Source organism: Phyllopteryx taeniolatus, chromosome 3 (genome assembly GCF_024500385.1).
Source record: "Phyllopteryx taeniolatus isolate TA_2022b chromosome 3, UOR_Ptae_1.2, whole genome shotgun sequence".
NCBI lineage: Eukaryota > Metazoa > Chordata > Actinopteri > Syngnathiformes > Syngnathidae > Phyllopteryx > Phyllopteryx taeniolatus.
In genome coordinates this window covers 1-17441 of record NC_084504.1, presented here as the reverse complement: position 1 = coordinate 17441, position 17441 = coordinate 1, and the positions used below count along the sequence as shown (strand labels likewise).

General features: G+C 47.5%; 1 protein-coding gene across 2 annotated transcripts in view; it reads left to right on the top strand.

Annotated features, from left to right (window-relative positions):
* Positions 1–17435, top strand: part of si:ch211-158d24.2 (multiple epidermal growth factor-like domains protein 9) — a 395895-nt gene extending 378460 nt beyond the window's left edge. Inside the window, exons 5-7 of one of the 2 annotated variants that reach the window (XR_009787558.1) lie at positions 9090–9359; positions 15602–16263; positions 16698–17435. Coding sequence is in view for 1 of the 2 variants with exons in the window: in XM_061766332.1 (XP_061622316.1) it covers positions 9090–9359; positions 15602–16116 (785 nt within the window). In the remaining variant the exon portion in view is untranslated. Of the gene's footprint in view, positions 1–9089; positions 9360–15601 lie in introns of both variants that reach the window. The other variant, XM_061766332.1, reaches the window with a different exon arrangement.
* The last annotated feature ends 6 nt before the right edge of the window (positions 17436–17441 follow it).

Sequence of the window (17441 nt, the reverse complement as noted above, 5' to 3'; positions counted from 1 at the left end):
TTGACTTGTTCGGCGAGCGTTAGCAGTGCGGCGTTCGTGTTAGCTTGAGGCGGTATGTAGACTCCAGCCAGTATGTACGATGCGAACAGTTTACAGTTTAAAAATAGCGACAGTTTACAGTTTAAAAATAGCGACTCCAAATGCGGGCTGCAGTGTGTGCTGACCTCCGTGACGTCCGTACACCATTTTTCGTTGATATAGAGGCATATCCCGACGGCCTTTATTTTCCCCGATGATTCCATGTCGCGGTCCGCTTGATGAATGTGAAAGCCGGGAAGCATGACGGCGCCATCGGGTACAGCGTCGCAAAGCCAGGTCCCCGTGAAGCACATGGCCGCGGAACGTCCGAAGTCTTTACTGGTCTTTAACAGAAGATGAAGCTCATCCATTTTGTTGGGTAGGGAGCGTACATTCGCGAGGTGGATCGACGGGAACGCCAATCTGTGTCCTCTCTTGCGGAGTTTCACCTGAATGCCGGCCCGTTTCCCTCTGTGGCGCCGCTTCCGTCTCCATGCGCCAAAAACCACGGACGCCGCTCCAGTGAGTAACTCGGGGGGAAAAAACTGAGCGGATTTGCGAAAGTTGGTGACAGAAAGTCCGGAGTAGCCTCCTTGATGGTTAGCAGGTCTCCCCTTCTGTAAGTGAGTCGTGTAAGGTCTCCAAAGACAGACGAAAAACACAAAAACAAAAACAATACTAGAGAGCGCGTTACCGAGGCGACCACACTGGTAGGCGCCACCTTCGTATTATCACCTTCCCTTTCTCAGACCATTCATCTCTTGCCAAGCATGTCCTGGGAGCTTCTTCCTGCATGGCAACAGCCATGTATAGATACACTCCGGCTGTTATGTTTCCGCCTGCTGGGGACCATACTATAGGTGCTGCAATGTGAAAGGGAGGGGAAGCGACATGAACCAGGCTGAGCTGAGCTGGGACAGCATGAGCACAGTTGGGCCATTTCAGCACCACCCAGGCAGTAACAGACTGGGGGGATGGGCCGCATTATGTTTTCACATAGCATCACTGTAGAATGATAGAAATGATCAGAGAAAAGGCATGGTTTTGTGTCCTTAGATCTGCTATCATGTTGACAAAGTTGTGGTTGTGGATGATTTGATACTGAGCATCAGCGCTTGGAGAGAAAGCAGCCCTAGAATGTTTGTCTTGTCGTTGTCTTGGCAACGACATTTTAGAGCACACACTATCATGGCTTGATGTTGTAGGATAAATTATTTCTTAACATGTGGATGAAACTGGTTGTTATAGATGATGATCTCCATTGTGACACCCAGAGAGGTGAAGTGAAACTGTTCCATATCAGAATGTGGGTTACACATATTAAATCACTCATGTATGATGATATCTTCACCTACTGCTGTGGACTGGCCTTCATTATTAATGTTTCCTGTACTTGTGTTTTTCTAAATAGCGTGTTGGACAGTGCCTACCTAATTACGGCACTTGTTATCTGCTCACTTAACATAGAAAACAGGAGGATTATGGCTCAAGAAGCAGGTCAGGTCTTCCAGCTCAGTGCAGTGCTGCTCATGTTTCCCTTTGGGTTGTATAACCCAGCAGGTCAGCTGCCTTTGAACCTCCAGCAGCTTATCAAGAGCCGTATGCTCCGTGCTGCAGTACGTTGTCATGTGAATCATTCGAGATGCCGAACAACATCTAGGCCAGTGGAGGACAATGTCTACAGTGCTGTGAAAAAGTATTGGCCCCCTTCTCAAGTTCTTTTTTGCATCGTTTCCCCACTTTAAGATTATCAAACAAAGCAAAGCAAAGCAAATTTATTTATATAGCGCATTTCACACACAAGGTCACTCAATGTGCTTTACATGATTAAAAGCATTTAAAAACAAAGAAAAAAACATCTTATACATATTTAAAACAAAGAGGGAAAAAAATACAATTAAACAGCGTACAGTGCAAGAAATATCATTTAAAAGTGGAAATGCTATAAAAAGCATGGGAAAAAGAATAGTTTTTAACCTGGGCTTAAAAACATGCACACTTGGGGCTGACGTCACTTCTGTTGGCAACTTATTCCATTTGTGTGCAGCATAATAGCTAAATGCTGCTTCACCATGTTTGCTTTGGACTCGGTGCTCCACTATTTGACCTGAGTCTGTCGATCTCAGAGCCCTACTGGGTTTATATTCCATTAGCATTTCATTCATGTATTCAGTACCTAAACCGTTTAGTGATTTATAGACCAGTAGGAGAACTTACTTAGAAACTATTCTAAAGCTGACTGGAAGCCAGTGTAAAGACTTTAGACTTGGAGTAATGCCCTGACTTCTTTGTTCTGGTCAGAACCCGAGCTGCAGCATTCTGATTGAGCTGCAGCTGTTTAATGCTCTTTTTAGGGAGTCCAGTCAGAAGACCATTACAATAGTCAAGTCTGCTTGAGAAATTCCACAAGTCGAGAAATAAAGTAATTGACATCTATCAGTCTGGAAAGGGTTACAAATGCCAATTCTAAAGCTAAGGGATTCCAGCGAACCATAGGGAGAGCCATTATCCTCACATGGAGAAAATATGGAACAGTGGTGAGCCTTCCCAGGAATGGCCAGCCTACAAAGATTAAGCAAAGAGAACAAGAATGACTCATTCAGGAGGCCACAAATGAACTCAGGACAACTTCTAAAGAACTGTAGCAGCCCTGCTCGACAACATGCTATGTGGCGGTCACATTGGTGGGGGCAACATTCCTATCAAAAGGCAATGCACGTGCATTCAAAATACATCATAACTTTGTCATTTTTCAACCAATTTTGACAAGTCCACCAAACGGGAACCCCTCTACGCCTCGGCTGCGCCTAGAAATTCTTTCCATAAAAGTTCTGAACAGAATCGGTGACAAAGGGCAGCCTTGGCGGAGTCCAACTCTCACCGGAAACGAGTCCGACTTACTGCCGGCAATGCGGATCAAACTCTGACACTGGTCATACAGGGGCCGAACTGCCCGTATCAAGGGGTTTGGCACCCCATACTCCCGAACCACCCCCCACAGAACCCCCAAGGGACACGATCAAACGCCTTCTCCAAGTCCACAAAACACATGTAGACTGGTTGGGCGAACTTCCATGCACCCTCGAGGACTCTGCCGAGGGTGTAGAGCTGGTCCACTGTTCCACGGCCAGCACGCAAACCACACTGCTCCTCCTGAATCTGAGATTCAACTTCCCGACGGACCCTCCTCTCCAGCACCCCTGAATAGACCTTACCAGGAAGGCTGAGGAATGTGATCCCCCTGTAGTTGGAACACACCCTCCGGTCCCCCTTTTTAAAAGGGGGGACCACCACCCCAGTCTGCCAATCCAGAGGCACTGTCCCCGATGTCCACGCGATGTTGCAGAGGCGTGTCAACCAGGACAGCCCCACAACATCGAGAGCCTTTAGGAACTCCAGGCACATCTCATCCACCTGCCTTGCCACAGAGAAGCTTATTAACCACCTCTGTGACCTCAACCCTAGAGATAGGAGCCCGTCTCAGAGACCCCAGACTCTGCTTCCTCATGGCAAGGCGTGTCGGTGCAGTTGAGGAGTTCTTCGAAGTATTCTCCTCACCCACTCACAACGTCCCGAGTCGACGTGTAGATGGTGTACACAGTGTAGATGGTGTACTGCTTCCCCCTCCTGAGATGCTGGTGGACCAGAATTTCCTCGAAGCCGTTCGGAAATCGTTCTCCATGGCCTCACCGAACTCCTCCCACGTCCGAGTTTTTGCCGCACCAACCACCAAAGCTGCATTCTCCTTGGCCAGCTGGTACCCATCAGCTGCCTCAGGAGTCCCACAGACCAAAAAGGCCCGATAGGACTCCTTCTTCAGCTTGACGGCATCCCTCATTGCTGGTGTCCACCAACGGGTTCGGGGATGACAGGCACCGACTACCTTACGGCCACAGCTCATGTCGGCCGCCTCAGCAATGGAGGCACGGAACATGGTCCACTCGGATTTAATGTCCCCCGCCTCTCCCAAGACGTGGATGAAGTTCTGCCGGAGGTGGCAATTGAAACTCCTTCTGACAGGAGATTCTGCCAGACGTTCCCAGCAGACCCTCCCAATATGTTTGGGCCTGCCAGATCGGACTGGCATCTTCCCCCACCATCGGAGCCAACTCACCACCAGGTGGTGATCAGTTGACAGCTCCGCCCCTTTCTTCACCCGAGTGTCCAAGACATGCGGCCACTCGTTCGATGACACGACCACAAAGTCGAGCATCGAACTGCGACCTAGGGTGTTGTTGGATTTATCTTTCCCAACATTATAAAAAATAGACACAAAAGGAATGAAGACACTGGTTTATTTTTCTCATGAGGAGGGCGTATGGGAGATTGTTCAGATCACAGCCTCTCAACACGCTCTAAACAATCTCTCCCGTCGCTCCTGCATTTATTTGAAAATAGGAGGGTTTTTCCCAGACATAATGTTCTAAACAATAAGACACAACACAAAACATTGGACCAACACCTGTCACGTCCCCGACCACATCCGATCATGTCCTTGGTCCAGGCGCCCTTCCATCGGATGATGCTGAGTCATCTTTTTGAAGGCGAGACATCTAAAATTGTCCATAATAGTAATGCAAGCTAAGCAAATAAATGATAACTTCTAGAATATATTTAACAGGTGTCCTGGTGCCAAGTGCACGTGTGGACACCCTTATGCTTGAACATGGTGTTCGTTATGGACAATCCGTGGTGACTACAAGCACAAGCTTATACGTTTCTATTGTTAAAGGTTGTGAAGGCGTATCAAAATAATAATACAAACCATTTGAATAAACATGGTGCCTAGAAAGTGGAGTGATGCATGTAAATATAGTCAATACACTAGTCCTGGACTGGTCGCCAGCCAGTCACAGGGTACATACAGTATAGACAAATAACGACGCAAATAACCATCTTTGTAACACAAAGCATCCATCCATCCATTTTCTTCCGCTAGTCCGAGGTTGGGTCACGGAGCAAAGCACCCATAGTTAAATCACATACAGTACAGTAAGGGTTCTTTGTACCTATATACTGGAAAACGCTTAACTGCGGCAAGGGAGGCCTGCAGTTCTTAGAAGTTGTCCTGAGTTCCTTTGTGGCCTCCTGGATGAGTCATTGCTGTTCTCTTGGGGTAATCTTTGTCGGCCGGCCACTCCTGGGAAGGTTCATCACAGTTCCATATTTTCTCCATGTGAGGATAATGGCTCTCCCTATGGTTCGCTGGAATCCCTTAGCTTTAGAAATGGCATTTGTAACCCTTTCCAGACTGATAGATGTCAATTACTTTATTTCTCGACTTGTGGAATTTCTTTAGATCGTGTCATTTTGTTGCAGCTTTTTAGATCTTTTGTCCAACTTGATTTTGTCGGGACAAATTCTGTTTACGCAATTGCTTGATTGAACATGTCTGGTGGCAATCAGGCTTGGGTGTGATCAGTGAAAATTAACTAAAAATTGTGATTTGCCACAATTAATTCATGATTTAACAAGGGGGGTATTTATTATTTCACACAGGGCCAGCTAATTTTGAATAGGTTTTTTTTTTTCCTTAAAAAATGAAATCACCATTTAAAAACAGCATTTTAAGTTAATTTGGGTTGTATTTGTCTGATATTTACATTTGTTCGATGATCTAAAAGTTGGGAAACCATACAAAATATAAGAATTTGAGAAGGGGGCCAATACCTTTTCACAGCACTGTATATATCACTATCAATAATATTATAGTTACCACTGTATGTATGTATGTATCTGTCTGTGTGTCTGTCTAGTTTGTCTGTCTGTCGAGCTATCTAGCTATCTATATTATCATTTGGGAGTCCTAACTACGAACAGCTAATAGGAGTTTTGTCGGTGCTCAAACTGTCAGAACTTTTTAAAAATGCTGAAAAAATATGAACATTGTAGACATGATTTTTGTGACCGTTTATAAAATAGTAATATAGTAGTAGTAAATAATGTTGTGTATATGTGTAATTCTGATGACTGTGTTTAAATTTTGTATTTCCCTATTATAGCAATACAATCTATAGGTACACAAGTAATTCCCCACCCATGCTGTTCAGTATAGTGTGCTGTTGTGAGCTACCAAGTGATCCGCCATTGTGATCTAAAAACGCCAGTTCCAGTGAAGTCCTTTTGAACCTATATTCAATTGAATACACAACAAAGACTACATATTTATTGTTCGAACTGATAAAACTTAATTCTTTTTTGGCAATTATTCACTTATTCGGCGTTTTTTAATGCAGTGCCGCCTGAGGAATTGAAGGTCACGGGCATTCAATGTTGTTTTTTGGCCTTGCTGCTTACGTGCAGAGATTTCTCCAGATTCTCATTTCGGCCGCTTGTATCCGGGATCTTGTTCTTTCAGTCACGACCCACAGCTCGTGACCATAGGTGAGGGTAGGAACGTAGATTGACCGGTAAATTGAGAGCTTCGCCTTTCGGCTTATCTCCTTCACCACAACGGACCGATACAAAGTCCGCATCACTGCAGACGCTGCACCGATCCGCCTGTCGATCTCCCGTTCCATTCTTCCCTCACTCGTAAACAAGATCCCAAAATACTTGAACTCCTCCACTTGGGGCAGGATCTCATCCCCGACCTGGAGAGGGCATGCCACCCTTTTCTGACTGAAGACCATGGTCTCAGATTTGGAGGTGCTGATTCTCATCCAACTGCTTCACACTCGGCTGTGAACTGCTCCAGTGAGAGTTGGAGGTCACGGCTTGATGAAGCCAACAGAACCACATCATCTGCAAAAAGCAGAGATGCAATACTGAGGCCACCAAACCTGACCCCCTCTACACCTCGGCTGCGGCTCACCGAACTCCTCCCATACCCGAGATTTTGCTTCAGCAACCACCAGAGCTGCATTCCGCTTAGCCATTAGCTGCCTCAGGAGTCCCACAGGCCAAAAAGGCCCGATAGGACTCCTTCTTCAGCTTGACAGCATCCCTCACCGTTGGTGTCCACCAACGGGTTCGGGGATTGCCGCGACGACAGGCACCGACCACCTTACGGCCACAGCTCCGGTCGGCCGCCTAAGCAATGGAGGCACGGAACATGGTCCACTCGGACTCGATGTCCCCCGCTTCCCCCGGAACATGACCAAAGTTCTATCGGAGGTGGGAGTCGAAACTCCTTCTGACAGGGGAGTCCGCCAGACGTTCCCAGCAGACCCTCACAATACGTTTGGGCCTGCCACGTCGGACCGGCATCTTCCCCCACCAACGGAGCCAACTCACCACATGGTGGTGATCAGTTGACAGCTCCGCCCCTCGCTTCACTCGAGTGTCCAAGACATGCGGCCGCAAGTCCGATGACACGACCACAAAGTCGATCATCGAACTGCGACCTAGGGTGTCCTGGTGCCAAGTGCACGTGTGGACACCCTTATGCATGAACATGGTGTTCGTTATGGACAATCCGTGACGAGCACAGAAGTCCAATAACAGAACACCGCTCGGGTTCTGATCGGCCTTCCAGGTCTCACTGTCATTGCCCACGTGAACATTAAAGTCTCCCAGCAGAACGATGGAGTCCCCAGCGGGAGCACTCTCCAGCACCCCCTCCAAGGACTCCAAAAAGGGTGGGTACTCTAAACTGCTGTTTGGTGCATAGGCACAAACAACAGTCAGGACCCGTCGCCCCATCCAAAGGCGGAGGGAGGCTACCCTCTCGTCCACCGGGGTGAACCCCAACGTACAGGCGCCAAGCCGGGGGGCAATAAGTATACCCAAACCTGCTCGGTGCCTCTCACCGTGGGCAACTCTAGAGCGGAAAAGAGTCCAACCCCTCTCGAGAGGACTGGTACCAGAGCCCAAGCTGTGTGTGGAGGCGAGTCCGACTATATCTAGTCGGAACGTCTCGACCACACACACCAGCTCGGGCTCCTTCCCTGCCAGAGAGGTGACATTCCACGTCCCTAGAGCCAGCTTCTGTAGCCGGGGATCGGATCGCCAAAGTCCCCGCCTTCGGCCACCGCCCAGCTCACACTGCACCTGACCTCTATGGCCCTCCCAAAGGTGGTGAGCCCATGGAAAGGGGGACCCACGTTACCCTTTCGGGCTGTGCCCGGCCGGGCGCCATGGGTGCAGGCCCGGCCACCAGGCGCTCGCCTTCGAGCCCCACCACCAGGCCTGGCTCCAGTGGGGGGCCCCGGTGACCCGCGTCCGGGCAAGGTAAAACGAAGTCCATTGTTTGTCGTCATTAGGGGTCTTTGAGCCGTGCTTTGTCTGGTCCCTCACCTAGGACCTGTTTGTCATGGGTGACCCTGCTAGGGGCATAAAGCCCCAGACAACTTAGCTCCTAGGATCACTGGGACACACAAACCCCTCCACCACGACAAGGTGATGGCTCAAGGAGGGGATTATTATTATGGCCCATATATGATGAAATCTCTAAATTCCTTGCAATTGTACATTGTTAAACTTTGTTATTAAACTGTTGGACTATTTACTCACACAGTTGTGTTGATGAACCTCAGCCCATTCTTGCTTGTGAACAACTGAGCCTTTCGGGGATTCTCCTTTTATACCCAATAATAACACTCACCTGTTTTCAATTAACCTGTTCACCTGTAGAATGTTCCAAACAGGTGTTTTGTTTTTTTTATCGTTCCTCAACTTTCCCAGTCTTTTGTTAGCTCTCACCAGCTTTTTTGGAGCGTGTTGCAAGCATCAAATTCAGAATGAGAGAATATTTGCAAAAAAACATAATATTCATAAGTTTGAACATTAAATATCGCCTTTGTAGTGTATTCAATTGACAATAGATCAAATAGGATTTGCAAATCATTGTATTCTGTTTTTATGTTTTACACAACATCCCAACTTCATTGGAATTGGGGTTTGTAATTAAAAGCTTACCTGGAGCCTTACAGCGCTTACATTCATTTTTAGAAAATGAAGAAACAATGTAAAACTGTTTATCTGATTACATCACAACAGGGATGCATTTATTATTTTATGTGTCTTGTGATGGACTTTTTCTAGCTCAATTGAAGATGGGAGTTTTTACTAATTTGTGACTTCACATCATTCCCCTTTGTTGATCGATATTGCTGTGTGTTCTTGTTCAGATCCCAGTGGCTTCCCAGTGTGTGACCAGTGCCTTCACCTGTACTCTGGCCCACTCTGTGACCATTGCAGCGCCGGCTTTTACAAAGCTTCCGGGGCTTGCGTGCCATGTGACTGTAGTGGTAATGCAGATCTTCAGGGTCCCAACCAGCTCTGTCACCCCGACACTGGCCACTGCCTCAGCTGCATTAACAACACCACTGGGCCCCAGTGCCAGCTCTGTGCTCGTGGGTTTGCAGGGGACGCCCGGGCTCATAACTGCAGCCGTCTAAGTAAGTATCTAACATCAGTTAATTTAGAGATCACATCATTTACCATTTTGACACTTCTTCAATCTTTTGAGATTCACAAAGTAAAAACTGCTGATTTTGTCATATAAAATATTCTATTTACTTGATTTGTAGACTGTAAAATCCTGACTCATCAAAGATAGATTATCTTATCAATAAAAGCAGTAACGACATCATGAAAGGCGCATAAAATTCCTCCTGAAATAGCAAGAAAAAATTCAGTGGTGTGAAAAAGTGTTTGCCCCCTTCCTGATTTCTTTTTTTTTTGCATGTTTGTCACACTTAAATGTTTCCCATCATCAAACAAATGTAAATATTCGTCAAAGACAACACAAGTAAACACAAAATGCGTTTTTTAAATGGTTTATATTATTAATGGAGAGAATAAATCCCAACCTACATGGCTCTGTGTGAGAAAGTGATTGCCCCCGAAACCCAATGACTGGTTGGGCCACCCTTAGCAGCAACAACTGCAATCAGGGGTTTGAGATAACTTGCAATGAGTCTCTTCCAGTGCTGTGGAGGAATTTTGGCCCACTCATCATGGCAGAATTGTTGTAATTCAGCCACATTTGCGGGTTTTCAAGCATTAACCACCTTTTTAAAGTCATGCCACAGCATCCCAATAGGATTCAGTTTAGGACTTTGACTAGGCCACTCCATAGTTGTCATTTTCTTTTTCTTCAGCCATACAGAGGCTCTATCTTTTTCCCATTTGTGGATAATGGGTCTCACTGTCGTTCACTGGAGTCCCAAAGCTTTAGAAATGGCTTTATAACATTTTCCACACTGATAGATCTCAATTACTTTCTTTCTTATTTGTTCTTGAATTTCTTTCGATCTTGGCATGATGTCTAGATTTTGAGGATATTTTGGTCTTCTTCACTTTGTCAGGCAGGTCCTATTTAAGTGATTTCATGATTGAGAACAGGTGTGGCAGTATCAGGCCTGGGTGTGGTTTTACAGGGGGGGAATCACTTTCACACAGGGCCAGGAAGGTTTTTTTCCCCCCTCTTCATAATAAACACCATTTAAAAACTGCCTTTTGTGTTTGCTTGTGTTGTCTTTGACTAATATTTAAATTTGTTTGATGATGGGAAACATTTAAGTGTGACAAACATGCAAAAAAATAAGAAATCAGGGAGGTGGCAAACACTTTCACACCACTATATATATATATATATATATATATATATATATATTTGCAGTGTTTTGTGCCACATCAAGTGCCACAAATCTAGACTGCCACCATTTGGATTAATGTATTAATTTACTGCAGAGGTGTTTATTATGCAGGTTCTGGTCAAGCTCCAGACACAGGTGCCATTCTATACAGACCCAGAGTGATTATTTAATGTTTTATGAGGTTTGTCGTTTTACCAGCACCACCTCTTTTTGAGGATTTAGAGTAGTCTTTGCGGGTGTACGACAGGCGGCCGTGCTAACCAGTGAGGTCACCATGCCGTCATCTTCACTAGGGTTGGGCATTGAGAATCCAGAACCGATTGGAACCGGGAAAAACATTGCGGTTCTCCCGGAATCGTTCAAATTTAAATATTTCGGTTCCCAGTTTCGATGCCTACAGTCCGACGATTCCAAAGAAGAAGGGACGAAAACCAACATAGAAGAACGCGCACAAAGAAGTGCTTGTGCCCAACGGCGGCGCTGTCTTAACTTTGTTAAAGTAAATGACCAGTTGCCTCAGTGCAACACTTGGAATAAGATTATATTGTGTAAAGGAGGCTTTCACGATTTGTAGAAGTCTGACGTGCTCCCTCCCGCTCTGAGCCTCAGCCTACACTGCGTGGAACTTCAGTCAAGCCAAATTGGGCGAGTGAAACAATAAAATACGTCTATACCAACATTGAGCCAGCTAACAAGTTAAACGGTGGGTTGCACTTATGCACTGACGGTTTTTAGCATTTATTTTAGTCTTTGAAGGAACCTGTGTTTTAAAATCTCCTAACTCCCGTGGTTCCAAGCGTGTTCGTTTTCGTGAAAGAACTTCGTTCACAACAGTGTATAAAAACCAACCAATTTATTCCTGACAGAGGAGTCTATACATTTGCAGAGCTCTGGGTTCGTAACTACCCTATCTTGTCCTTAGCAGATAAAGTAGTCGAACCAAAACTATCTGACTCTACCCCAGACTTTATACAATGTTTCAAACAGGCCAGTATGGAATCGCTGTCGTCTGATTGGTCCGTAATCTGACGTCATCGTTGTTCTGCGGACCATCTGATCTGGCTCCAGACGCCGCCTCCAGGTGTCGCCTGCCGATGTCTCCTACATTCAATGTTTATAGTGGCTCCCCCCCAGTTCCTTTCTTCCTTGACATCTGTCTCCAAATACCCCCCGATGAGGGCCAAATACCCCCCGATGGGTACACTGTATACAATACACATTCTCTTCCAAACTAGTTAGAATTACATATTAGAATATAAAGTATTCTATATTCCCTTCATCTTCAAACCAACGTGTAAGAGCCGATGACAGAAAGAAAACGTCTCACAGTATCATAAACACAAACCTTGTGCCTCATCGGTGGGTAGGTAAAGGAATCAACGTTTTAGAGCATTTGGTTCCGTCCAACTTTCATTTTCAAAATTCACCGGTCGTGTGAAGTTACTTTTCGTGCCAAAATGCTGAGTTCCGGTGCGTACCCTTCAAAATAAAAGGCTACAAGCTTAAAACAGGAAGTCAATTAAAACTTGCACTTAAATCATTTGATGTGATAAAACAGTCGCAAATAACTATTTTAACAATGCTATATTTTACTTTTAGCTGAAACATTAATTCATGAATATTAAGTCAATTGCCCCTCCTTGAGCCGTCACCTTGTCGTGGTGGAGGGGTTTGTGTGTCCCAGTGATCCTAGGAGCTAAGTTGTCTGGGGCTTTATGCCCCTGGCAGGGTCACCCATGACAAACAGGTCCTAGGTGAGGGACCAGACAAAGCACGGCTCAAAGACCCCTAATGATGACGACAAACAATGGACTTCGTTTTCCCTTGCCCGGACGCGGGCCACCGGGGCCCCCCACTGGAGCCAGGCCTGGTGGTGGGGCTTGAAGGCGAGCGCCTGGTGGCCGGGCCTGCACCCATGGGGCCCGGCCGGGCACAGCCCGAAAGGGTAACGTGGGTCCCCCTTCCCATGGGCTCACCACCTGTGGGAGGGGCCATAGGGGTCGGGTGCAGTGTGAGCTGGGCGGTGGCCGAAGGCGGGGACCTTGGCGATCCGATCCCCGGCTACAGAAGCTGGCTCTAGGGACGTGGAATGTCACCTCTCTGGCAGGGAAGGAGCCCGAGCTGGTGTGTGAGGTCGAGAAGTTCCGACTCGATATAGTCGGACTCGCCTCCACACACACCTGGGGCTCTGGTACCAGTCCTCTTGAGAGGGGTTGGACTCTCTTCCACTCTGGAGTTGCCCATGGTGAGAGGCGCCGAGCAGGTGTGGGTATACTTATTGCCCCCCGGCTCGGCGCCTGTACATTGGGGTTCACCCCGGTGGACGAGAGGGTAGCCTCCCTCCGCCTTCGGGTGGGGGGACGGGTCCTGACTGTTGTTTGTGCCTATGCACCAAACAGCAGTTCAGAGTACCCACCCTTTTTGGAGTCCTTGGAGGGGGTGCTGGAGAGCGCTCCCGCTGGGGACTCCATTGTTCTGTTGGGGGACTTCAATGCTCACGTGGGCAATGACAGTGAGACCTGGAAGGGCGCGATTGGGAGGAACGGCCCCCCCGATCAGAACCCAAGCAGTGTTCTGTTATTGGACTTCTGTGCTCGTCACGGATTGTCCATAACGAACACCATGTTCAAGCATAAGGGTGTCCACACGTGCACTTGGCACCAGGACACCCTAGGTCGCAGTTCGATGATCGACATTGTGGTCGTGTCATCGGACTTGCGGCCGCATGTCTTGGACACTCGGGTGAAGAGAGGGGCGGAGCTGTCAACTGATCACCACCTGGTGGTGAGTTGGCTCCGATGGTGGGGGAAGATGCCGGTCCGACGTGGCAGGCCCAAACGTATTGTGAGGGTCTGCTGGGAACGTCTGGCAGAATCCCCTGTCAGAAGGAGTTTCAACTCCCACCTCCGACAGAACTTTGCTCATGTTCCGGGGGAGGCGGGGGACATCGAGTCCGAGTGGACCATGTTCCGCGCCTCCATTGCTGAGGCGGCCGACCGGAGCTGTGGCCGTAAGGTGGTCGGTGCCTGTCGTGGCGGCAATCCCCGAACCTGTTGGTGGACACCAACGGTGAGGGATGCCGTCAAGCTGAAGAAGGAGTCCTATCGGGCCTTTTTGGCCTGTGGGACTCCTGAGGCAGCTGATGGGTACCGGCTGGCCAAGCGGAATGCAGCTCTGGTGGTCGCTGAAGCAAAAACCCGGGCATGGGAGGAGTTCGGTGAGGCCATGGAGAAAGACTTCGGGACAGCTTCGAGGAAATTCTGGTCCACCATCCGACGTCTCAGGAGAGGAAAGCAGTGCACCACCAACACTGTGTATAGTGGGGATGGGGCGCTGCTGACCTCGACTCGGGACGTTGTGAGTCGGTGGGGAGAATACTTCGAAGACCTCCTCAATTCCACCGACACGCCTTCCCATGGGGAAGCAGAGTGTGGGTTCTCTGAGGCGGGCTCTCCTATCTCTGGACTCCGCCAAGGCTGCCCTTTGTCGCCGATTCTGTTCATAACTTTTATGGACAGAATTTCTAGGCGCAGCCGAGGCGTAGAGGGGGTCCGGTTTGGTGGCCTCAGTATTGCATCTCTGCTTTTTGCAGATGATGTGGTTCTGTTGGCTTCATCAAGCCGTGACCTCCAACTCTCATTGGAGCAGTTCGCAGCCGAGTGTGAAGCGGCTGGGATGAGAATCAGCACCTCCAAATCTGAGACCATGGTCCTCAGTCGGGAAAGGGTGGCATGCCATCTCCAGGTCGGGGATGAGATCCTGCCCCAAGTGGAGGAATTCAAGTATCTTGGGGTCTTGTTCACGAGTGAGGGAAGAATGGAACGGGAGATCGACAGGCGGATCGGTGCAGCGTCTGCAGTGATGCGGACTTTGTATCGGTCCGTTGTGGTAAAGAAAGAGCTAAGCCGAAAGGCGAAGCTCTCAATTTACCGGTCGATCTTCGTTCCTACCCTCACCTATGGTCATGAGCTGTGGGTCGTGACCGAAAGAACAAGATCCCGGATACAAGCGGCCGAAATGAGTTTCCTCCGCAGGGTGTCCGGGCTCTCCCTTAGAGATAGGGTGAGAAGCTCGGTCATCCGGGAGGATCTCAGAGTAGAGCCGCTGCTCCTCCGCATTGAGAGGAGCCAGATGAGGTGGCTGGGGCATCTGATTCGGATGCCTCCCGGACGCCTCCCTGGTGAGGTGTTCTGGGCATGTCCCACCGGGAGGAGACCCCGGGGACGACCCAAGACGCGCTGGAGAGACTACATCCTTCGGCTGGCCTGGGAACGCCTCGGGATCCCCCCGGAAGAGCTGGATGAAGTGGCTGGGGAGAGGGTAGTCTGGGCGTCCCTGCTGAAGCTACTGCCCCCGCGACCCGACCCGGATAAGCGGTAGAGAATGGATGGATGGATTAAGTCAATTGGGGTAGTAAAAGTGCTACACACATTGCCTTTTAGTGCATAGGTTTGATATTGATTCTGGTTATAAAGAACCGTGAGTCAAATGTTCATTTTAGTCTATGCTGTGGACTGCTAAGAAAATGGATGTTCATAATTTGGACACCCTTTATTTAAACCATGCAAACATTTTTGACCCAGCCCCCTAAAAGAATCAGAATCGAGGAACGTTTGTAACCAGAATTGAAATGAGGAACCGGAATCAGGACCAGAACCGTTAAAATTCAAACGATGCCCAACCCTAATCTTCACGCATTGCTCTCAAATACTTGAAAATTCTTACATTCCACATAATTTTACTGTTCAATCAAAATGAACTTTTTCAGTGCAAAACAAGCTTTACTTCTTTGCTGAACTCGTTTTGCCAGCTTTCGTCTTGCACTGTGGCCCCAAAATCATTCATAAAATGTGCTAGGAAAACTGTAGTTAGGCCTTTTGACCACTAAGTGTCAGTATTTATCAGTCTTGCAACCCATGGACACGTTTGACTTTTGACTGGACAGTGACATGCTTCAATATGAGAAAAGTGTGGGTAGTGTTGCTTTAAATTAGTCATTGTCATTTTTTAAAATGGTTTTAATGCTTTTCTCTCCTCAGAGCCTCAGCACATTCCCACACCAGCAGGTCAGACCACAACTGAGGTCCCCACCTCCAGTACTGCTTCCTCCTCCAGCAACAGTCTGACCACGACCATACCAAGAGGCATTCCTGCCTCCATATCCAGCGGCAACTGGAGCACAACACTGAGCACCGCCGCTACCACTCAGGCCCTGCTGACCAGTCTGAGCAGCCCCACTGACAACACCACAGCAGCTCTGACTGACGTCTCCTGGACGCAGTTCAACATCATCATTCTGGCCGTCATCATCTTGGTGGTGGTTGTGCTCTTAGGCTTTGTCGGAGGCGTGTACACTTACAGAGAATACCAGAACCGGAAGCTCAACGCACCCTTCTGGACCATCGAACTGAAAGAGGACAACATCAGCTTCAGCAGCTATCACGACAGCATTCCCAACGCTGATGTGTCTGGCCTCCTGGAGGATGAGGCCAACGAGGTGGCACCCAATGGTCAGCTAGCCCTCACAACACAGGGCAACTGCTACAAGGCATAGCGAACCTCCCATCCTAGGACTGGCATTCTCACAATTACAGATCACTTAAAGCTGCTGCAAAGTACCAAACCCAAAGCCCCCTCTTGTATGACTGACTGCTGTCTGTGGCACTTCACAGCTCCTCAAACCGAGAGCGACAAGCCACAAGTGAGAGAATACATTTCCCCTTTTTTTATATGATTTTTACGGGGAATGAGTGACAAGTGTCCAAACAAGTGTTTTATTGATGTAGTGTTTTCAGAGGACAGTGTGCTGAGTTGTTTGGTAATTGGAGCTTGTATGCTGAAATAATGATCTCAGCACCACTTAGAGGACTTAAATGAGCCAAGCATTTTCACATATTTGTAAAATGGACTTTTGACTGTTTGAGTTGATCACTCTTACTTGTGGTCTTAGACTGAGACAATGATTGTTATTTAATTCTTTTTTTCTGTTATATATTATTTATTGGTTGACGTTTCATTCGTGAGAGAAATGCTGCACATATATGATGTGTTTTTTCATGGTATTTTATCTTGTGTACCTTTGAATGGTAGGTTTACTTGACCAATTTGTTTATGTTTCGTTTGTGTGTTTTCCAGAGAGGGGACAATGAAGGCTGCTGGCATATGCATCAGTTGTTTATAGCTTCCTATCTCTTTTCTAAAAGCATGCCAGTACTCCTGATGTATCCTAGAGGAGTGTTTCTTTCAGATGCCTCAACAACCATGTATGAAAACACACTTATGACAACTGCAGGCCAGTGACTTGTAAAATGCTTGCAGAAGCCACCGCCATACACTTGCAATCTAATCTGCTCTTTTGCTGAGGTTGGCAGCAACCACTTGAGAAAGTGATCAGTTTAATGTGGAGGTGGGGCTTGATGACGAAACCTCAGGTAATTATTATCTTTAAAACATAAATAATTGACAAATATAAATTTGGTTATGATGTGAGACCAGTTAGCATGTAGTAAACATTCCTGAACCTGCTGAGGATCACGGATCACCTTCACATAAAATTTGCACCGGTATGAAATGTTCATTGTAGTCTGTGTGGCTCCGATTTCTATTGTTTGGCTATGCTAACTTTTACCACAGAGAATGAGTAATGCTAATTGTGAGACTTAATTCCTCAGGTACTGGCTCTTTCCCTAATGTGATCTCTGTAAATGTGTACAATGAATTAATGTGAATAGTTGTACAGGTAGAATATTGTGTGTTCAGTCACTCAGCGGGCTCCCAACCCTCTCACTTACCAAGGCACCATGTTGCAAGTAAGCCCACAGACGTTTATATATTTTCTTTTTCTGATTGTCACTGTCATACATGCAGATGGGGGACTCG